Here is a 23,680-nt window from a genome sequence, read left to right as displayed (position 1 = left end):
TGTAAGACCTCTGATTTTTAAGAGTTACTGTTGCTAAACTACTCTACTAACCACAAGCAGTCCAGTGCAGTGAAAAGGAGCCGACTGTGGCCTAGTCCACTAAATAGCTTATTCGGATCCATCTGCATGAACGGGATAAGCATATCCACTCCTTCATAGCAAAAGAGTTCCTGTTAATTGGACAATAATTAAAGCAATATTTTTCTTAATATTTAGTAAATAACTACGTATAATAAAATACAAAGGAAATTGAAAATTAGAAATATTGCTGTTGTGTATTTGTAACAGTTCGGCCCCACTCATTGGAGTAGGGCATATTCTTTATGCTATACGTAAGAAAAGGAGATTCTTAGTTCCTCCTGTCTGATAACCCCATTGTTTAGCATATTTTTACATTTTCAAACTATGTAAACAGCTAAATACATGTGACACTGGCTAATGGAATTCTGAATCATTCTGTATTTTAACTGTCACTGCCACAGAAACCAGTAATCAGCCCTGCCTTGTTAGTGATGAACTGCAATGGATACATTCTTTTGAATAAAAGAAAATGCAGTATCATTTAAATGAAAATGTACTGCATCACTGTGACAATTTCTGCACAGTATGAGGTAGAATGATACGAACCTTTCTGTGGAGATCATTTTCACAGAGAGTAGACAGAATAAATAAAATATCAGCCTGGATCTCCAGCAGAATGGCATCTTCTTTTTCTTTAGATTTGTTTGCTGCGTACTTTAGGATATCTATAAAAGAATATCGTTTATATACATGTGAAGTCTATGCAACTCCTATTACAGCATCCGATTAAAAAAAAATATACACCAAGAGATTTCTAAGGGAATCTACTCATGCTCTTCAGTTGTATCTCCTGTGTGTTACAATCTCTTACAGATGCTGCAGTTTCACAGACCTTGCACTTGGTGGCAAAGAGCAGCTTGCACTGACTTCTGCCAGCACCTTCTGCCTCCTGTGTCGCACCAGCGCAACTGGGTACTCATACGGATTAAATAACTCTTAGAGAAAGGCAAAGAATTCCCTGACCTTCTCTACCATAGAGAACATCTGCACCCACTGTGGAAACGTGTGTGAGACAGAAAACGCCACCCCTGCTAAGGGAATATCAGCCTTGCAATCACTGTCTGAAAGAGCATATACAGAGAGCTCTCTTGGAGAAAGAAAAGTTGCCTCAACCTGATATATGATGTATAGTGTAAATTTTTCTTCCGCTAAAAGGCGAAAGTTTTCGTAGAGTTTTCACCAGAGATTTTGGTGAAATTTTGGTGACATTTTGGTGACATTTTGACTTTTTCACCAGAGCTTTGAACTGGGAACATACATAAAATCTTCCATTTCTAGGCTTTCTATTATAACAGCCTCTTTGAATTCTAAATGGCTTTACATTTTCCTTACTTTCAATACAATTTTTTTCAGAACAATGGAAACTTTTTATTATTGTAAGAAAAGAACCTAACATGTACCAGCACTCAGAATAATCTGTAATACTACATATAAGTTACTGAACAAGAAGATGATCTAAATGAGCTACAAGAACAATTGCTGAGCAGTTTTACTCTGCTTTTATTCTTCAAAAGGTTACTCATTAAATTCTCTGTCTCTAATTCCTGTCTGTTCTAAAGAGGACTTCAGGAAAGTGATATTGAGGTAGTGCACCAAGTTTATCCCTCATGGTTGATGTTCCTAAGGGCTAACACAATGAAAATAAGATCTTACAAACAACAGGTATAATAAAAGAGAGAGTAGGAACAATTTTTAGCATGATTTTTACCTAGATTTTTACAGCTGTCTGCTTTGCTTAACTCCTTCAATTCTGTATGCTAAAAAGTTATGGCATTAAAAAGCTAATCAATATACGAATTGCTTCAGCATCCTTCTTCAGTTTTTCAGTCAAATGAGTAACACATTAAAACCACAGCATAAACATGCTATCTTAAGGTCAGCAACATAAATGGTGCTTTACCCAGCAGCTGGCTAATAGCTCCCTGGTCACACAGGTTCAGGTTCACAGCATCGTCACCGAGGGACACCACCGATCTCAGCACCCTCAGGCCGTAGCGCATTTGGGCAAGCTTGCTGCCACGACCACCCGTCCCGTGGAAACTGTTCCCTTGACCAAAGAAGGGATCTGTGGAGCAATCACAATGCGCATTTTCTTTGGCAGACTGTATATTCAGAATAAAAATGCGCTAAGGAAAAAAAAACTATGTTTTACCAACGGAAGCAAGCCGAAAGCAAACATGCAAAAAAATCCTTTTATGTTAGAAAGGCTTCTCATTTAAAACAACCTGATAAGAAGCCTACCTGTGAAGGGCTATGCTGTTTATAGTCATAAGTATGATTTTCATGAACATTTAAAAATATTTCAACACTTTCTTAACTTTATTAGGCTAATGAGTAATGTAAAAAAAAATAATTATCTCCTCCAGCATGGCAGATAAAACTAATCTTTTCATCTCAGTTAACACTCAAATTAAAATTTGTTCACAGAAAAAAAATCACCCATTCTCTGGTGAAAATGATTCATCCACAGGAAACCAATCCATGAAGACTGGGGGCAGTTAATTATATATTTCCTGAGGTTCTACTCTTAGCTGATGGCCAAAAACCAGCTTTAGTCTGGAAGCTGACTTACTGTGTAGAGAGCTCAGAGCCAGAGGAGACACAGCCTGCCTCTTGGCAGGAACTTCTGGGACTCCGTGCCACAGTAAATGCATCTAACTCATTTAAAATATGAACAGTAAAGTTGTGTGACTGCCTAGCCAACTAAAGGAACACCAGTATAGTGGTACACAGGGAACAAGGTACCAGTTTACACTCCAATAGAAAAAATTATTACAGTTCATTACAAAAAAATAAAATATGTTTCCTACATGACTCGTTTAAAAAGTGTCATTTCGAATTCACAAGTTTTACATTTTTCCTAACTGCTAAAGAAAGGAAGTCCAGTTAAACTGCGTTTTGAGGTAACTCTGTGTGAAAGACATAACTATCTACTGACCTTGACCCACACACCACTCTAGAAACACAAGGAGGAGAGTATTCGCTTGGCAGGACAAATATTTATCTAGTAACAAGGGAGCCACTGAAGCTAAAATAGCAATCGCATGAAGTTGTAACTCTTCATATTGGGCAGCAGACCAATCATGAAATCCAGGCTTTTGATTTGGTTTAACATAATAAAGCAAAGCTGGCATCACATCATTTTCACTGAGAAGCTGTAACAACAAAAGAGAAAGATAACAAATGCAGCTTAGAGGTTTCACACGCGAACAAGAAAAATATATAAAAAAGAATCAACTTCACTTTTAAAACGTTTTAGACTTAATTTTTGCCATCATTTTTTGAAATATTTGAAAAATACACTAATTTGCTTGTAGGGAGCATTTTCCATTACTGATAAAATCTAATCACAAAGATACAGACAATCACATTGTCAATAGACAATGCATCAGTTTGTACTAATTGATTAATTTAATGATTGATACCACATTAAAGGAAAGCATTTGTAAGTGAAAAAAAAAATTCTACTGTGAGTCAAGATTATCAGTTCACACTGTAAGTCAACAAGGTTGCGTCTACATTATGGAACATGTAAGGCCTTTTATTTTGATCCCCAATTTTCCAGAGTGTGAGACCTCTGAAAGCACATGACAGCTGTCTATAAGCTCTTTTATACCGCTACAATATTCACAGAACACCAACCATAAAAATGTCTGGCATATACTAAGAATATTATCTTTTATTGAGATCTTTTACTGAGAACGGATGTCAGGAATAGTACAAGTACAGACAAGCTCTGTTTATATTCTGTAGCATTCCCACGAACTGGGAAAACAGTTTATGAAACTGTTTTGTTCTTCATCTGTGTTTCAATAACGCTTTGTAGTCACTTGACAGCTAATTTTTTTAGCATGGTCTAGGTTTGCAGTCTTTCTAAAATGGGAAATGAACAGTGCTTTCAACCAGTAGAACTTCACTTGAAGGTATGTATGGCATGCAGTTCTGAATTCCTGATTTAGACAACAGCAGGTTATCTATTGAGCTGTGTCATATAGATAGCTAAATAATCCTGTAATTCTTGGCCCTTTTTTGCTTACAATATATTCTATTTTGTTACAATTTACCTGTATAGCACATGGATCTTTAGATAAGACTCCTATTACATTAAACAGCAACTTCTTCAGCTCAAAGTCCTCATAACAGTAGGTAAGTTTAAGACCTTTTACCAAGGGATTGGGGATTTTAACTGTGAAGGAAGTTGTAGATAAATTACAACAAAATCTTCAATAAAATTAAAAATATTATAATTAAAAAGTAATTTTTGTAGTCCACCAGAGATAAAATGAAATAAAATAAAATCTCTTACCTTCAGTAAATGTTGCAAGCACTATTAACTGCCTTGTAAATCCACTTTCCTAGTAAGCGTTCAAAATAAATACATGAATTAAATTACAATGAAATTAAAACTGATTTTTTTTTCCTCAGAACACATCAGAATTTAATACACCCTATCGCAGAATAATCACAATTTTATCAAAAAAGAGATCAACCATTTGGACATTGTACAGAACTAATTACAATGCTAAGGGTTAATTAAACCTATGCTTCATTCTGTACAAGAGTCAGCTTGCCTGGGGAAGTCCCAAATCCATATATTCACTACTAAAATCTACCCCACATGAAAACAGTATTCTTCAGTGCAGTTAAGAGTTGTGATTTTAAAATGCATTTGTGCACATAGAAGTTTGTATGCCAGGGTCACCAATAGGCACAGTTCCGTGCATCCAGCTGGGTGTGCTAATACACTTGTGCTCCAACCTGTGTGCACCTACAACTGAGCACAGAAAAACTGTGTGAATGAACAACCCGCATTTATAAATACATCATATTGTAATGTTTGTAAGAAGCAGTTCAGAAAATGAAATCTAGTAATTCACAGCTTCTAGACAGCCAACAAGATAATTACTTATAATATAACCAGGGTAGAGCCAAGGCCAGGGGGTACCTCCACAGTGCAGTGGAGGCAAGAGAGCTCTGTTTCTCTATAAACACATAAACATGGCAGGCCTGGCACTGTTCTTCTTGAGTGCCAAATACATTATCTTGGCCTCAATACTCTGGAGAGAGAACCCCCTACAGAGCTCTCTGCCAGCGCCCAACATGAGCAGCGCTCAACACCTCTCACAGACCATCCCCGCACAGTGAGGCAGATCAGCAGCTTTGCAGCAGTTTTTTAAATGCATTCCCTCCCAAAAGGGTTTGGGTTTGATCAGTCCCTTAACACACCTAAATTATTTAATATTCAGAAAAATATAGCAAGGGTCACTTTAAATAAAAAATATTGAAGCACATAAACACTTTTCCATTATGTTTAGCCTTCTCAGCGTGATACTCCCCTTAAAAAGCCACTGCAAACTGGCTAATTAAAACCAACTGATTGCACTTAAAATTATTTATATTTTCTCCTTATTGATTACTTTTGCTTACAGTATCAAAATTCTGATGGAAACCAGTAATTACTAAAAAGGGCATTTTTTATAGCACAGAAATAATCGTGATTGATATAAGCCTTCCTTTACATATATTTTGCAAGTTATACATGGCGAGAAAATTATTTTCCTTTCAAAAGCTCAGATTTCTGAGGTGATCTCTGAATTATGTTATATATTTTATTCTCACCTTTCCTAGAGATTTTACTTCACTTCTGGAGAGAAGGTATAAAGTGTAAATATCAGACAGAAAAAAACAGTAATATTACTATTGAATCCTGTCTCGTAGAGAACGCCAGAGAAATTTTCATTAGAACTTCATCTCTCTTCTTGTTAACATACTGTCCAAGCACATATACAAAACTCTGCATAAAATATTTAGCATAATTTTTAACACTATTTAACATTTAAATGGAAACATTCATTATGTATTGAAACATCTTTTTCCTTTCAGTACAGAGAATTAAAATATTGTCTTGGCTACTTATCCTGCAGGCCAACTGCTTTGTTTCCATAGCCAGATAAATTATTTGAATGCTGTAGACTTTAAATATACTACAACACCTTATATAATGCTTAGTGAGAAAATAGAAAACCTGAACAAAAATCTGTAGTCTTCATTACAGATTATGAAACCTATTTAGCAATAGAGCCAGCTGGGATACTGCTACTGAACTAAATACGAATTCCCAGAAAATAATCTATTCCTGATCAAGTTGTGGAACAACAGCTAACAGATCTATATAAACAGGATTTTGAATGCTTAAATATTTAGTATGCCACAACTTCATGTGAAGCTCTAAATCTCAGGAGTAAAACAAAAGAGTAAAAAAAAAAAGTAAACATCAATAAAAACTTCTATACAATTTCCTCAAAAAGTTCTGGAATCTTTAAGAGGAATGGACCACATCCTATTTTTTCAGCGGTATGTGATGTGTTTAGGGATACATTTAAGTCAGAAAAAACTTGAGGAACCTTCTTGTCTCTGGTTATGAGGCATGGATACGTCAGATGAATTTAGGCCACCAGCATGCAGTCCGTACAACTGTATCTTCCAAACAGTGAATAAGATTTAGGGCAAAACTCACAGAATGGCACTGTAAGAATCTCTACAGGAATATAAGAATTCTATTAGTTTCTTCAAATAAATACAATTAGTTTAATTTCTTAAGTATCAAAAAGGCTGATGCTAATACTGCAGGTTGACAGCATACAAATTTGAGGTCTCTGAGTTGCACCAAGAAAAAATGTTCCCCGCACAATAAACCTAAGAAAGAGCTCTGGAGGCAGCATGGAGCAAATACTGGAACTTGAATGGGTGAAATACTGAACACAACAGTGAAGGAAAACGTAGTAGGCTCTGGGATATAACTGGGAGTACTCACAATCATAGGTGCTGCAGGATTTTCGGCTACTAACGTGGCAATCACCAAGAGGTCGTTTCTTAGCTGACGATCGTAATTGCGGAAACCATGCATGAGAAGGTGCACAAATACTTCCTTCAAAGCACTTAGAAGAAAGTGAAAACTATTTTACCTTTTCTTTTCATATTTTATTTAAGACAGCTCTAGTATGTATCATACTTTTCAAAGCCTTAGGGTTCAGCTACAAGAGAAGTAGCTTAAAATTTTGCTATGAAATGGATTCTTATGCAAACTACTAGAAATCCAAGTTAAGTATGCATACAAGATGCACATATTTCAAATTTCACCTTGCATTATATGTATTATAATGAACTGATAGGTATACCTATCTATAGCGATACTAGGTATAACGTATTCAAACACAGAGGTACTTAATGGGATGTCATTGAATGATTATTGAGAGGTTATTTCCCAAATATGGAAAACAGTATAACTCACCAAGACAGAACCTATATTACCTGCAGCTGGGGATGTAAGTCTCCTATACCATAAAACACACATTCCAACAGTGCAGTCGTACTGACCTACGAGGCCTGGCAGATGAGGTTGAAAATGGTTAACAACAACTAACTTCTGCATTATACAATGCAGCAGTTAAGGCTACACCTCCTGCACTTACACAGTAAAGCACCTTGACTTCTCTTTTACCACATAACAGAAACAACTGGTGGTGGATCACTGTGATTCACAAAGTGAAGAGAAGCTGGACAATTAAGTATTTTTCAAGTCGTCTAGAAGAGCTTTCAACGGGGCCTTGGCCACAGAGTTTGTAAGCTACCTGGCAGGTACCTCTTGTATCACATAACATTTTCTGGCATCTGACAGGCCATAATGCTATCTAACTTTTCAAAAGAGAAAAAAAAATCTAAATGGTCTAACAACTCATGTGTTGTTTGGCTGTTTTGGTGTGTAAAACATAAAGAAGACTTTAATGGGAGATGTCCACTCCCCTTTTGTTCTTTCTCTTAATTCATTTCAAAGAAAATGATAAAAAACAGCAATGTTCTAGATGTCTTCAAAATTACAGTATTAATTCATAAAATGCTTCATTGTGCTTACTGTACACATTCCAAGTTACTGAGTTGATTAACAACTTCTTCTTTTGAGGTGTTTTCTAACAGGTTCCACAGGATTTCTGATGAACGGAATACCAGCTGTCCAGAGGGATCAGCATCATTGAGATGGAAACAGAGTCTGCTGGCTGCTTGGGCCTTAAGCATAAGTCTGCAATTTTCTCCTGGAATTATGAAAAATCTGAATAATTAACTCCCTGTAGGTCAGTAACTGTTTTAGACATGTTCAAAGAAGAAACAAATAAAGAGTAGAAGCAATGAGATTGCTGAAAGAACAATTTGTACTAACCAGAGCTGGAGAGATACTGCAAGGCCTTCAGTACCCATAACTTCTCAGGAAGTTGATTTTCAACTAATGCTAGTGATAAAACAAGAGTTTCTGCTAATCCTCCTAATTCAGCCATCTGAATTTTGTAGTTTGCACTTGTTGGCTGGTAACCTGCACATACAATTGGTTTAGTTATGATATGTTAAATATTCAGAATTTTGGTTATTTAATAAAATATTCATCCTTTCTCAAAAAAAAAAAAAAAGAAGAGAGATAGGAATTTCCTATTTCCCTAGTCCTAAAACTGCTGGAAAAAAATCTAATAAACAGCAAGTGATTTTTTTCTTATATCTGAATATTAATGGTACCTAAGGCATATCCAAAATGCTTACCCTCCAGTGGACTAAAACGAATATATAACTTGCCTTCTAGAGTTAGCAGAGAAGGAAGGGGAGGTTAAATTTTTGGTGTAGAACCCAGCTCTTCTTGTTAGCCTCCTCATGAGATAATTAATGTTTTCTATGACCATATTACCTAAAATATGTGAGTCCAGCCTTTGCTTTACAAGCTTGAATTTCTAATGAGTCCTTGTTTTTACTTTTATCCAGGCATAAACAAGCTGTTATTTTATTATTGGATTATAGGGGAAAGAGAAGAACTAAGAAAATCATATTTATATATTCTAACTTGCAAATGTAAAGTTTATCTAAAACAGTTAAAAAAAAACCCTAATATACATCAAACAGTAGATGACATGCAGGATCAGTTAACACAAATAATGCAAATGGGGAAAGGCAGTTTAACTAACTATAAAGTCTGATTTGCTCTAAACCAGCTGCTATTTTAAAGAGAAAGAACTTTGAGGTCCCTCCTATGAAAACACCAGCTCAATATGCTATGGGAGGGTGTCAAATGATTAAATCAAATATTAAGAATTGTTAATAAAAGCATAGCAAATAACACAGACTGACAGTGGCTGGTGTGCCAGCACCTAGAAGACCCTCTAAAATTCCAGCCTCCCAAATCTACTGTAGACTAAAAAAAAAAAAAAATACAGACAGCAGGGTGATGATTTATCAGAGGCTTCAAAGAGCTTATATACTAAGAGACTTAGCCTCTTCAACTGGAAAAAGAGGTGACTACAAGGATATGACAGGCACATATAAAATGATAGGTAGCAGAGAGAAGGTTAAAAGAGTTTTCCTCTATTGCTCACAAGACACGTAAAAAGCAACATAATATAAAGTTACTTGGCAATATGTTTAAAACCAACAAAAATAAATAATTCTTTCACACCATAACACTAAATTGTGAAAATAATTTATTCTTGGGTGCTGTGAAAGGCAAAGATGTAAACAGTTATAAAAAGCAGATAGAAAATCTCACAGAAGAAAATAAAAACGAATTCTATTAAGCATAAGAAACAAACACTTTTTTTTGAAATTCTCTAAGATAAAGATTGTTTGAAAATGGGGCAATATATTGACAGAAAGTATCATAGTGTGCTTGCTTGCTTTATTCTTGCATTGTTTCTTTCATCACCTGCTTTGTCAGGCACTGCTCTGACCTTTGTATGGTCATTCTTATCTTTTGTTTTATCTTAATGCTTTGCTATAAACAAGCCCAGAATTTATCTAAAACCTGTGATCACGTATGTCCAAACAATATAGATAGAAGGAAATTTAAATGGGCTCAGATCTACCCTTCACAAGCAACACAAGTGAAATGAGAGCTGTTCCCCTCCAGGCTACACATGCAAAGTAGATAATTATTTTGTTCACATAACTCCAATTCTAATTACTCTTTCTCCTTCCACCTTCCATGCTTCAGAAAACTTGTGGCCATCCCACATTTTCTGGGTACTCTTTAATATTAATCCCTTTCTCCATTATATTAATACATTGTGCCTTGATTATTTCAGATTTTCAGTATGCAATTCTATAAAAAGAAATGCATTTTTGCCAACACTGTATATTTAATGAGATATAGTAATGATAGTTGTAAGTAATACCCATAGCAAATGTATGGATTTCAAAGTAGCAGGGTTAATTAAGGTTTGAATTCTTGTTACACTTGAAAATATGGTGCTTTACCTGAAAGTAGTTTTTTTGGAGGCTCCACATTATAAAAGCTGATAATACACCTGCAGATTTGTATTCTAACTTGAGAGCTTGGCACCCTCATCAAATAACCTGTCAGAAACAAACAATCAAGTTTATATACCATAAAAAAATTTGATACTTCTGATTACAATACTTTGTCTTTATTGGTCATATCCCCTAAAATCTGTCTATTTCATTCAAAGTTTGATTATAAAAATACACAAGAGACAGGGTCTCCACCACCAAAAAGGACAGAGCACTTTTGGAGTAGTGACATAGGGCTTATTCAAAAGTGTCCTCCTCTGTTTTAAGGCTACAGATCCTTATAAGACAGCAAATGTTACTCAGAAGTCACTCTCAGAAGAAAGCTAATACTAGGCTACTGCCAACATCACGTTAGTAACTCTGCTTCTACCAAACGTGATGAGACATAATGGGAACACAGAAAAGAGCTCCATTTCCACAAGATAGAAAGAAACCAACTGAGAGCTACTGATGCCTCTTATGGATAATACAAACTATCATTTAGATTTTAATGCATCTCTGGACAGGCTATACTAAAGAGAATCTACAGCTATCTGAAACTCATTCAGGGCCATTCTGCTGCTTATTTGGGTTTGCGAAAATTAAGATTTCTATGAAGAATTTCTTTCTCATCCATTTCAGCAACGTTCCTTTTTTTATATGTGAGAAGCTGATGACCCCTGAGAGGTCGTGCCTCTCTACCATTTGCTTGTTTTTCATTAAATGAGCTGGTGCATCACTCATTAAATGAGCTGGTGCATGACCTATTTACCAAACCCTGCCTTGACTTAGAGCATTTGCAGCATTGTTCTTGGTATGTTCTTGTCATATGCAAGGTCATAATGAAATAGCCAGATACTAAAGAGTTGCCACTGAGATAATCAGCTTTATACCTTTTCCTCCAAGGGCTCTACTAGAATAATAGAGGGGCAGGAGCTCACAGTTCAGATACAGTAAGAGGCAGAAGTCAGGAACTGCTGCCCCTAGTAGTGCACAGCATTAGTGACTTGCTGTGTTTTGCCTTTGTGGCAGGCAGCTCTCAGGGGTTGTGGGTTTTGAAGCTTTCAGCTGGTAGTCAGCAGTTACTGTCTCTTACTCGTTTCTTCCTTTTGGCTTCACAGTATGAAGTCTTTTCCCCATCCCAGGCTTCAGTGGTTGTAACAACACACAAATTTCTCAGAACAAAATGAAATTTTGTACTGTGTCCAATTCTAAGCTCCCCAGTACAAGAAAGACACGGATTTAGCAAAGGTCCACAAAGGCGATTAAGGGATTGGAATCTGTCATATGATAAAGGCTGAGGGAGCTGCGACCGTTCAGCCTGGAGATGAGAAGGCTCAGGAGGATCTTATCAAACATCTGAAGGGAGGGTCTAAAGAGGACAGAGCTAGACTGTTGTCAGTGACAGGAGAGGAAGACAAAACGGGCACAAACGGAAACACTTGTGCACAAGAAAACACTTCTTCACCGTGAGCGTGACTGAACCTAGAACAGGTTGTCCAGAGATGTTGTAGATTTGGATACGGTACTGGGCAACCTATCCTAGCTGACCCTGCTTGAGCAGGGGGTTGCACCATCTTCAAAGGTTCCTTATGACCCCAACTATTCTGTTATTGTATGAAATTAAACAGGCTACAGAGATGTTTAGTTCTTCAAGTGCAATGTTGAAGTTTTTTCATATACCTTCTCACATGGGCAAATAGTAAACGTAACTTATGTGTGACTTAGCAGCATAGCAAAACAAAAATGCTTTCCAAATAATAAAAAACAAAGTGCTGATGGAATCACTGAAAGAAATGAATAAAACATATTAGAGTAACAAGCAACTGAAATTATGATAATTATATAGCTTTTATTATTTCTATACTGATGGCACTGTGGCATGTCACTTTGCACTCACCAAGCTGCGCAATTGATTTTGAAACTGTTAGGGAATAGCTAACTTCATCAGATAATTTCTTTTTGTGAAATGGTAACCTGCAAAATGAAATAAGCAAGTTATTAAAACCACGCTTAAAATATCATACAAAAGCACTTTAATCAAGCCATTAGAAAAGTTCAAAAGCTTTTCTCTTTTTCCTTTACTTTCATTGCAAAGAAAGACACTTTTCCCAAGACAAAAATATTATTTGTAAAGCTGATTCTACATTGAAAGTTCCCTTTCCATAATCTGGCAATAATATTTTAGCAATCAGTGGTACATGTCCATAGATAACACTTTCATAATTCATATTCGGTACAAAACAATCTGAGCAAACACATGTAATTTGAATATGGAAGATTAAAACCTGGAAGCTGGGCAGTTTTAGCCTATTCTGCAGCCAGGCTATTAATAGGCATGTGTAGAGACGAAAACAAAAACAAAAATGGAACAAGACCTCTAGAAATGGAGAAAAATAAAACTAATCACAGAATCACCCAAAATTACTCCAAATAGCTCTACTACCAATTTATTTAAATTTATTAATTTATTTAAAAGACAAGTTACTAAGAAAAAAAATCAATACCATTTACAAAATGCTCAGTTATGAAAAAAATGTGAAGTGCTATAAAATTCTTTGGGTGTAAATATTACAATATTATGGTAGGTTTCTGCACGTCTTAGTGCAGAAATAGCTTTCTTGTAGGTTTACCTCTGTAAACATAGACTGAAGAAAAGAGGACACAGCAAATAACGGAATAAATAGGGAAGACCACAGATACATTAAAAAAAATACAGTGGGAAGAAGACAGATACAGAAATAGAGGTAGTTACAAAAAAAAAAAAAGCCCTGAAAGTTCTGCTATGGGGGTTCCAGTGTCTGAAAGGAATTTCCAAATAACTGCGGGGGAATTTCTGTAATACAAAAATTAAAGCAAAACCCAAGGGTTTAATCTTCAAAAACTTTCTCATTGCAGAAACCACAGCTATTGCTGAACTGCTATAAAAAGGAGAATAATAAATACATATTATTGATTGCATGCCCTCAGTTTTGTCACATTTCTGCAGAAGTAAATGAAACTTCATGATGGGCTTTTTCATTCTCCACTGTGGGGCAGCAAAGGAAAGCAGTACAAGTGGTGATGCTCAGGAAAGTAGAAAGATCAGCTGAAGAATTACACATTTGTGATATTAACAGTTGAATGGAAGCTACGTAAAAAAAAATCTGTCTGCCATAATTTTTCTCTTCCATATCCTCACCAATTTTAATTGAATTCCAGAGTAACCAGTTACTAGTATTTCATCAGCATTTTTAAATTTTTGTAAATACAGTGTCACAGCGATAATGCCAAAGAGTTCATGTAATATATTTTAAAGCAGATTTTCAACTCGAAGTCTGTCAATTGCTCTTTTTTTCCCCTCTTCTGCAATATCGCTTGCCTTTTCACAAAATTTGAAGTCTCTTCATATCATCTCAAGTTTTAAATCCACTTATTAGAACTCACTTAGAGAGCTTTTTTAAACAACAAAACATTTTAGCAGGACTTACCACAGAATCTCTTGAGGCCAGCAATCCCAGAACAGCCTGCTGCAGGCAATGGCATTGGGGAGTCCTGCTTCCAAGCATGCAGAGGCTAATTATAATACAGTACTAAGGGATGTAATGAGTAGCTCTGCAGATACTTAACTGGGTCTTTTGTGTCAACAGCAATTGGACTCAAGAATTAGACATGAAAATTGGTGATACAACAGATGTCTTCTCATAGAGACATGTTGGTTGCCTTAGAAGATGTATGAACATGTTAACAAGCAGTGTTTAGAAATCTCTAAAATAAGGTCCAAGCACTTACCCACACAATTGAATAAGTTCACATACGGGCTCAGTGAAGGCTTGTTGTTCATGAAGTTTTTCTGCACACAAGTTAAGAATTTCAAATACTTGTGCTACATCCTTAAGGGGCTTTGAACTTTACGTTAAGGAAATCAGATTGTTTGTACTGCTAAGAATTAGGAGGAGAAGCTGAAAACTGTATTTGTCATACTTTAAAGATACCATCAAGAACAACCAAAGCCAAAGCTTTCAAATTCAGATAATTAAAATGAAGCATATAAACTTATACTTAGCTCTTGGAAGCAGTCTTCACAGAAGTAAAACACTTTTAACTCTCATTTACCTTTCTTATCAGTCAAACTCATTGGAAGTTCAGCATACTACTATGTATAAAAACACAGGATGAAAGTTTTTACATCACAGTGTCAGATTCAACTAAATTCTGTCTGAAACAACTCTAAGGTATTTGAATCCTTTATTTCTCTTGCCCTATGTGATTAACTTTAAGGACCGAAGTTTAAAAATTTGGACCCAAACACACATTGAGATTATCTAATTTAGGGCAGAGGCACAAGATCAAAACTGAACAGTTTACTGAGACCTACAAGTTGCTACCAATCCACTGGACTCATGGAAATGCCTGTGTGTGCCCATGACTCAATCATGAATTAACCACTGCGGTAATTAGCCAAATTATACAAAATTAATCATATTTTTTTCATACTCCTACACATTTCCCAGTACTTCCAATTATTAGAAAACTTTCAATTTCTACTGTAAATATGAAAAAAATCAGATAAATTACTCTGAATTCGTTTTCCGTTATAATGTTTCCTCATCGGAAGTTATTGCTATTTTAACTGCTTCTTAACTAGTAACCATTGTTATGTTTGCCTGTTTTGAATGGAAAATATACTTATTTTTAGACTCACATTTGAACACTTTCAATCACTGCGCAGCTGTTAGCTCTCTGTTAGTTTGCAGCAAATGAATCTAGCAACCAAGAATCTTCCTAGCCCAACCAGCCCTGGCTACGCGTGGACATGTTAGTGATCACAACACAAGCGGACGCTCACTGCTCTCCCTCTGGAAGCACAGCAGATCATAAAAGGCTTTGCTGAGAAGTCAGAATATCAGCACATATCAAACATCACAATTATAATATTCTACAAACTGTCAAAAAGGATACAAGCCCATTTTCAAAGCACTTGACTACCTTCTTGAGAATTTTCAGCTGCCTTTCCAAATTATTCTTAAACAAAAAAATGAAAAGCAGGCTTTAATTGCAGTTTTTCTTAGAACCTTAAGTGACTACATTCATCCCCTTTTAAGTTTAAATGAAAAGTGCAAACCAGATTAAAACGGCAGAAGGCACAATGAAATTCTGAAAGTGCTTTGCAGCAGGATTAGCTCTTTGATCACGCCCCATTCCTAAATATACAGGCTACACTGATAACTGAGGAGGCTTTTCAAAACTGCAGCTTTTGTTCAAATGCGTGGGCTTTTTCTACTAATTTATTTGAGATTCTGTGAAAGACAACTTACAAAATCAAAATCTATGTTCAGGTCATCCTATGTCATCCTATGTTCAGCAGGCTGACATGTGACACAAATACAGACCCAAGAGGCTGAGGGTTGCTCTGCCACCATTAAAAAACAGCCTGCAAATTCCAGTTGGAAAAGTGCTGGAGCCAGGCTGCACCCGGGAATGCCGAATATGCAGCATTCCTTCCAGCTCCTCCAAGCACCTCCACGACGGGCCAGATTACGGCAATTTGAGGCAGGCCAAAAAGGTGTTACAGGGATCTACAAGCCCAGAACCCTAAGGATGTCTCCCCCCGTATCTCACGATATAAACTGTATCAGCTAGCACATTTCTGTTTAGTCAGTACGTGCTTATTCTATCAACTTTGAATCAAACGTAAGCAGAAAGATAGTTCTCTGCGGCATGCTAACGTAAGATATGCATATGTTTAATTACATTCTTAAGAACATGAATTATTAGGCTTTTAGATTAACCGATGGTTTAGTGAATTCAATCCATCAAATCTGTTTGTGGAGAAGTAGCCTGTGGAAGCCTGGGAGATACCGCTCCTCCGTGGGCTCCTCTGGGTGGTCATGGCTCTTCCTGAACCCTCCACTTTGTACAATTCTCCCTCCTTTAAAAACAGCTATCTGGAGAAACTTCAGCATTTAACCTGGGCAATTGTGTAAATTCCTGACATGCTTTAAGGGGCTCTAAATGTGCTTCTGTTTTTCAGTTGCAGGCTTCAGCACCCTGAAACTTCAAGATAAGGCAGACATTCTGCACATCTACTTTCAAAGGCACTCAGTTTTGTCTCTTTTGGAAAAGTATCTGTATAGGTGTGCTGGGTTGTCCAAGAAAGGGCGCTCGTGGACACCACTTGCTGTTAGAATGAACACCTTTACAAGGTGTCGTAAGGTGCCGCTGTAAACACTCCAGCTTTCGCAGCCCTGGCCGTCTGGCTGACTTAGAATTAAGAGCAAAAGTATCTGTATAAAATCTGTGCAGCTAAACCCCTCAGGCGCCAGGCTTACTCACCGAGCCTGGCTCTTCCAGGAGCCTGATGGCATGATTCAAATCCACCGATTTGAGCTGCGGATCCTAGAAAAACGGACACATTTTTACATTCCCGGGCCGGGCCGAGCCGAGCCGAGCTGAGCCGAGCCGAGCCGGGCGCGGTCTCACCTGGGCGCTGCCGGCGTCGGGGAGGGCGTCGCGGCTACGAGGGGCGCCCGGGGAGCGCGCTGGGGAGCGGGAGGGCGCGCGGGAGGGCGTCCGGGAGGGCGTCCGGGAGGGCGCCCGGGAGCCGTGGGGCTCGGCCAGGGAGGACATGGGCTCGGCCAGGGAGGACATGGGCCCGGCCAGGGAGGACATGGGCCCGGCCAGGGCGGACACGGGCTCGGCCCCGCAGGACGCGGGCCCGGCCAGGGCGGACACGGGCCCGGCCGCCGCCGCCGCCCGCTGCGGCCCCGCCGTTGCCATGGCGCCGTTGGCGGCCGCGCCTCCATGAGCGCCGGCCCGGCGGAGGCGCGGCCGCCGCGCGGGCTCCCGCGGGCCCGTGGCCGCCGGCAGCAGCCCCGGCGCAGCTGGCTGGGAAAAGCGCCTCAGCCTCCCTGCTTGGTGCCGGGTTGGGCTTTTCCCGCTTGTTGGGGAGCTGGAAGCGGGTAGACTGGTGGCTTTGGTCCGTGACAAACAGCAGGATGCGACCATCTGCAGGCATGTTGTGGCTTAGCCTGCCTGCTCCTGGCAGCCCTCTCCGGAGAAGGCAGGTCACAGGGAAAAGGGGGAAAAAGAATTTATTCCAAAAGGGGGGAAAGAGAATTCAATCCTCACAAGCCAGTGCCAAACGTGGATGTCTAACGCCTAGAAAGTCATACAGAGCCAGGAGTGCAAGGAGGGACAGGCTCAGTCTGTCATCTGGGCCTACACTGGGTGGAACAAGGACACCGTTTACAAAGAATTTCTTTGAGATACATTTTAATGATAATGCTTACAGGACAGCAAGCAGTTAGCACTGGACAAATTGGATTTTTTTTTATTTATTTTTTTGCTTTGTGTCCAGATGCTCTGTGTATTCAACCAAAGTGTTTTTTGAATTCAGGAAATAAAGCTAAAATTTACATGTATCATGGCTTGGGTGTATATGGTTTAACTGACAAGTATATAGAGAGCATGTCTAAATTGGGCAACATAGTCTGTAAATTATAAGCTTAGGTCACATGCCATTTGTTGGTTGAGTGTTCCAAAGATCATATTGCAAAGGTCCATTTGCTCACTGAGCACCTTCTTTATAAATGAAGCCTTTAAAATTGGAATGAAAGCTACTCTGTGCAGGTTTGACTCCAGGGCTTCTGCTGCCCTTGGCAAACTGGCAAATGTCTATGCTGAAAAATCTGTGGTCAACTGTGAAAATATTTACTGAACTGTTTTCTGCCCCAGACAACAGGCTTGTATTGTATTGTATTGCATCACACCTTCGTCTTTCACTGATAACAGTATCATGGACATCAAGGCTATAATGCCATATCTCTGGGAGTATTAATTCATAAGTGTTAACTATGAGGCCTTACAAATGCTAAGAAATATGTTTAAAAGTCCGACTTGATGTTGGGAGGATTTTTGTTGTGACCAAGCGTGAACTCTTTTGGAGTGAAAAGACATCAGCAAATGTTATCCTTGTAGTAAAGTAAAATTACTGTGTGGCAGTGTAGTCCGATGTGTAGGACACACAGCTGTGTATTACAAGATCAAGGTTCTCAATTTTGCTATGCCACTAATCTCTTGTTGCCTTTGGGGAAAGAACTATTTCCTCTTTCACTTTTTATATGCTGTTTTACAACGTAGTGAGGTTGTAAGCTGTTGAAGGCCTGTGTTCTGCACAGGGTACACCCTTCACACCTTTCATGTACTGCAAGGTGGGGTCTTCAACCCCAGCCTAGTGTTGTCCTTTCCTTGGCTACTTCCACAAAGCCATCGGCACTGTTCCTCAAATACAACATTAAGTTCTTTAAAATACAAAAATTGGTGTCCTCCTAAGAATCAAACTATTGACTTCTGTCTTCCTTTTTACTGTTTTGCTTTGGGAAAAAGGAAGAGACAAGGGAAGGGGCACTTAGGAAGCTGCATGCCTGTACTGCCAGCCCTCCTGTGTTTGATATCTACAGAATCTAGGTACCTTCTGAAGGTAACAGAAAAAAGAAAAGAGCTGTGGAGTGGTTGGCAGCAGACTCAAGCTTAAACCTGTAAAGTCAACAGAGCTTCCAATACTTGGATTTACCTACCTACGTATTAGCATGAAGTGTATAGATCGCTGAGTGGCATCAATCTGATGGGGACCTTGACAATGACCATCATTTTTTTTATCAGAAGAAAGCGTAGTATTTCACAGCAGACAGTACTTAACATTTTTTGTACAGCACAAAGGTCTATGTTGAGGTCCCAGCTGCTAGCGTAGTATCAACACTCAGTAAAACAATCAGAATGACACAGAGGAACAAGGTGAGGGTTTTTTTAAAAGCTAGGAAAAGGTAGACGTCAAGGACAAAAAAGTCACTGTTTGGTTCGGTATGGCACAAATAGATATACTTTGGATTTTAAAAGTATCTAAATTCCACTGCTTGTAGGAAATGGTTTTGTTTGGGAATCTGGGAAGATGACGTAAGTTAATGTGAATAAATGTGAATCCTGCCAGCCTCACTGGCTTGTGCACCCTGACTCCCCTAAACTCGGAGTGGTTTATGCTCCTGACCTCTAGTTCAGCAGGATTTCACCTCAGGTGTATCCTTTTCCTCTTATGTTGGCATAAGCCTCTTCGAAACAAGGTTATATACGTTCCAAGTCAAGAATTGCCGAAGTGGTTCATCTGTTTTTCTCATTAAAACAGTAATGCTTTCACACAAGCACAACCAAACAGGAAGAATGTCTCCACATGGCAAACATGCTTGTGCCAAGCAGTCTCATTTTCACCACAGGTGTTTGTCAGCGATCCTGAAAGCTGGGCTGAATATGTGTCAATAGCATTGTAGGTTCACTGTTTTCTAAAAACACAGAGATCACCTTACACTAGGATACATTAGGATAAGGGAGGTGGTTCTCTGGTGCATTTCTGTGAAATATCCAGCCATTGCAAAGGAAAAAAATCTGCTCTTCAGAGTATTTTTATGAACTTGCTTCGAAGTTCTAGCACAGAAAATATGAATCAGAGCACAGATATATTGTAAAGAAAAACAAATTAACATTTATTATGCATAAGAAGAAAAAAAAAACTCAAATATTTGACACCAACTTTTTATTGATTTTTGTGTAAAACAGAGTCTATGGAAAAATAGGTAAAAGCATTACTAGTAATTTATAATAGCCCTGTTCAGAGAGACAACACAAACAAATTGACAAAGTCTGAATACACAACTATGAAGAGAGTACCAGGAAAACACTGCACATGGGGGACATACGCTCACTGCAAGACACCGCCAGCATGGCATGACAAACAATATATAATGTGAAAGATTCAAGTCATCCTAACTGTCACCTATTTTAAAGTCTGCAATCCAGGTAATTCAAGCAGTATCATGTAGTGATACAATATCAATACTGCAATGTTATTCATTACATTTATAGAAAATACTGCAAGAAGGACGTCCAGTGAATCAAAACGTTTCTATCAGCAGATGCACTGTCTGAAAGGAACTATGCATATGCACCTATTGCCACTGCGTATATTCATCTGTACTGCTGAAAACTTCATACCGAAAAAGTCAATCTATCTAATCTTTATGCAGCTGATATATCCAGCTTTGAATTGATCACATTCAGAGGAATGTTATTTCCTAAATATATTCATACCTGAATACACTCATTCATTTCTAGCCACTTGGGAAGTTGTCGCCTTATATGAATTTGTTAATTTTCCTTAATACTAGCTGGGCAGCATGTATAGCTAATAAGGACACATACATAACATTTTATAGCTAGTGTCAAATAAGAAAAATACATATATTCTCATGTTGTTACATCATAAAATGCACAGTGTTGCAACAGAAAGTTAAACATGGCACCAAGTTACAGGTAACATTACCACAAGATAGATCGGCAAAGAACTTACAAAACAGAAAGAAGAATCTCCAGTAATTAACCTAATTTGAGAACATGGGGGAGTTAATTAACTTGTACATAGTTAATTAACTTGTACATAGGGAAGATTAATAGAACTGTAGGATAAAAAGTAAGTCAAAAATGGAATCCACAATAGAACAATATTTTAAACAATGTTTAGAAAAATACCTTAGTATACATAGAAAACAAATGACATGTTGCTAAATAGCATTAAAAGTGTTTAATGTTTCCATTTCTTAATATGATGTGTAGATTTCTGCATTACATATTAAGCACTATTCTGTTTTTATAGAACATGAATGAAGTGAGGGTTATTTTCACATTAGGCAGGGCACCCTTACAATTAATAAGCAATTTATATAATGCTACACAAACATTTTCATAGCAGACTATTCCTCTAAATATGTACTTATTCTCCTAGGTAACTAAGAAGCCCAAATGAATTTAGTTGCTTATCGTCAGGCAATCTACACTGGACTTTTAGCCCCAGAACTTTTTCCTCAAATCTTGACTCCAATTGAGAAGCTCTTATGCAAGTCCTGCTATAGAATTCATTGTATTTGCTTCATCATGTGGATAAAGAGATAAATGTGACTAAACATTTGCACCCTATGACAGATGTTGTGTAATAAATGCATCAGTGTCATTTTACTTTCAGGCTTACAGTGTCTTCTTCTTAGACAGAATTGATCTTTAAAATAAAACTACAAAAGATTTAATTGTAAGTCAACTAGTTATTCAAGGTAGAAATAAATACATGGCCTAACTGGAAATTGCGAACTATATATCATTTTGTAGCATAGATATTTCACAAAATGTCTCTATATATTTGGTCTAAAAATATCATCTATTTCTATTTTAATATTTATACTTTAATATTTCCATCTATCATGTAACTTACAAAAATCATGTTTTTAATTTCATATATGAACAGTTTGAAAAAAAAAAAAAAAAACACGTCTCTATTTTTTCCAGAAGCCATTTGCAGTTCAAAATTTAATGGTTTAAATATTCTCAGAGGTTTTACTAGTGATTTTTTTTTTTGCATAGGAAACAGGGCATATACATTTCTCTATACCAAATGGTTTCACGAGACAGTAAAAATATATATAGACGTTGAGAGTGATATTTAATTACTACAGCATCTTAGTTCTGCAACGTTATCACAAGAATGTTGCAAGAATTAGATAATCATTGGGAAGATGAACATTAATTATCTATTCTACATAGATGTAGAATTACTATCAAATAATAGCACTATTTTTAGTTTCTAAATGTAATCAGATTGTCAACCAGCAGTGGTTTCTCTTGTCAATTTATTCAGAGGAATTAAGCTCTGCTCACAATTAAACTTTCCGATTCCCGTGATTTTAATCCATACAAAGAAGTGGGGCAGGCACAGCATAGCATTTTTCCAATATAAATCATATGTGCTGTTTTCTCTAACATGAAACTAATAGGACAGAATTGAGAGTTTTATGCAAACAGTGCAATGGATTTGTGAAGATTAAATCTTTTTCAGACTACCCATGAAAAATATTCCTTCAAACACCTATCCACATGAATAATTATAATAAAAATAATTGTTTTACTCACTGAGCTGCTCATGTTACTAGTTTAGGCTCCTGTCTATCCGGCAATGACAGTTTCTTTTGCTCACTATCTAATATGCTTGATAAAGTAGCACTGTGCTTACACAGCACCTCATGCACCCCTGAAACAACTCTATATTGGAAATGGGATGATCAGATCAGTGGGCTGAAATTAACTGATGGGGTTGTGAAAGAAAGAACGAATGCAAATAACTTTTTATTCACTTGAGAAGTTTACATTTGAGAGATCGGTTTAAGTTTGAGAGATCTTTTTTCCTGTTCTGTGTTTTCTTTCTTTCTTTTTCTTTTCACCAGATAAAACAGGATATGTAAAACAAAAATGTAAAATAAAAATACAAAAGGTACATTGTGTTGTTTGTATTTGAGGTTGTGGTTTTTGTTAGAGAAGAATTTTGTTCTGTATTTTGTTAGAGAAGAATAAAACCTGGTAAATCAGTAGAAACACATAATTTTAAATGTTCTTTTAAATCCCAATGAAAGGCAAATGCCAAGTTTTAGAAGTGATTTTTCATTTTGACGAGTCAATGTATTTAAAATTCTGAGGTATAAGAATATTGATTTTGTTTCTCAAAAGTTCAGGCCTATCATATCCCCACAGATAAATGTTGTAAAAGTAAGTCTTTATATAAAAATAGAAGATTGTATTTGCACAAAAAATACTAAGATTTTAAGGTAGACTCTGGGAAATTCACATACAATAATTGAAACTCCAGTGTAGAAACATAAAGAATATGAGTGCTGTGGTGCTTCCCTGTTCTATCAAGGTACTGGAAGTTTCACAGAGAAAATGGATTTTTACTGTTGCAGAATTCTTTTGTTTTAAAATATGTCTTGGCATTTCCAAATCATTCTAATAGCAAAAGTTGTACGGCTTGTACCTGCAAGTCTTCTGACACTTCTGTAATATGGTTTTGAATTTTCCTTTATGACTCACATGAAAATAAAGAGATTTTAAAGGTCTAAAAAAATTTTATGACGCTTTGGAAAAAAAATCCTGTTAGCATAATATATTTGGGTTACAAGATGTATAATCAGACCACATTGATATTTTCTTACATATTCAAATCATGGAATGGTATAAAGCCACACAAAAAATAAATATACTGTACATGTGCAATACATTGTTACAAATTATTTTGTTGTTTCAAAATCTGGCTATTTCCTGAATTATTATCTCTTTCAGTCCATATTCTGAGCTCACTAACCAAAAAGTATTGTTTAATAAAAGAAACACTTTCCAGAAAATGTGCTATTAATAAATAGCACTTTGGCACACA

The 23,680-nt window shown here is 37.2% G+C and overlaps 1 protein-coding gene across 1 annotated transcript in view; it reads right to left on the bottom strand.

The window, feature by feature from the left end:
• CFAP69 (cilia and flagella associated protein 69) overlaps positions 1-17,388 on the bottom strand; it is a 28,298-nt gene extending 10,910 nt beyond the window's left edge. The window contains exons 1-15 of the mRNA XM_088533563.1: positions 16,864-17,388; positions 16,717-16,779; positions 15,343-15,405; positions 14,173-14,282; positions 12,302-12,378; positions 10,369-10,467; positions 8,297-8,446; positions 7,994-8,171; positions 6,896-7,019; positions 4,388-4,436; positions 4,146-4,267; positions 3,020-3,236; positions 1,982-2,146; positions 628-746; positions 52-170 (exon numbers count right to left, since the gene is read on the bottom strand). Coding sequence (XP_088389689.1) covers positions 52-170; positions 628-746; positions 1,982-2,146; positions 3,020-3,236; positions 4,146-4,267; positions 4,388-4,436; positions 6,896-7,019; positions 7,994-8,171; positions 8,297-8,446; positions 10,369-10,467; positions 12,302-12,378; positions 14,173-14,282; positions 15,343-15,405; positions 16,717-16,779; positions 16,864-17,388 — 2,180 coding nt within the window. The remainder of the gene's footprint in view (positions 1-51; positions 171-627; positions 747-1,981; positions 2,147-3,019; positions 3,237-4,145; positions 4,268-4,387; positions 4,437-6,895; positions 7,020-7,993; positions 8,172-8,296; positions 8,447-10,368; positions 10,468-12,301; positions 12,379-14,172; positions 14,283-15,342; positions 15,406-16,716; positions 16,780-16,863) is intronic.
• Positions 17,389-23,680: the final 6,292 nt, after the last annotated feature.

The sequence above is a fragment of the Tinamus guttatus genome, unplaced genomic scaffold, assembly GCF_059628265.1.
Source record: "Tinamus guttatus ecotype Peru unplaced genomic scaffold, ASM5962826v1 Tinamus_guttatus_pri_ptg000509l, whole genome shotgun sequence".
Taxonomy (NCBI): domain Eukaryota; kingdom Metazoa; phylum Chordata; class Aves; order Tinamiformes; family Tinamidae; genus Tinamus; species Tinamus guttatus.
The sequence above is the reverse complement of the archived record's forward strand: the minus strand, read 5'-3'. Positions and strand labels throughout refer to the sequence as shown.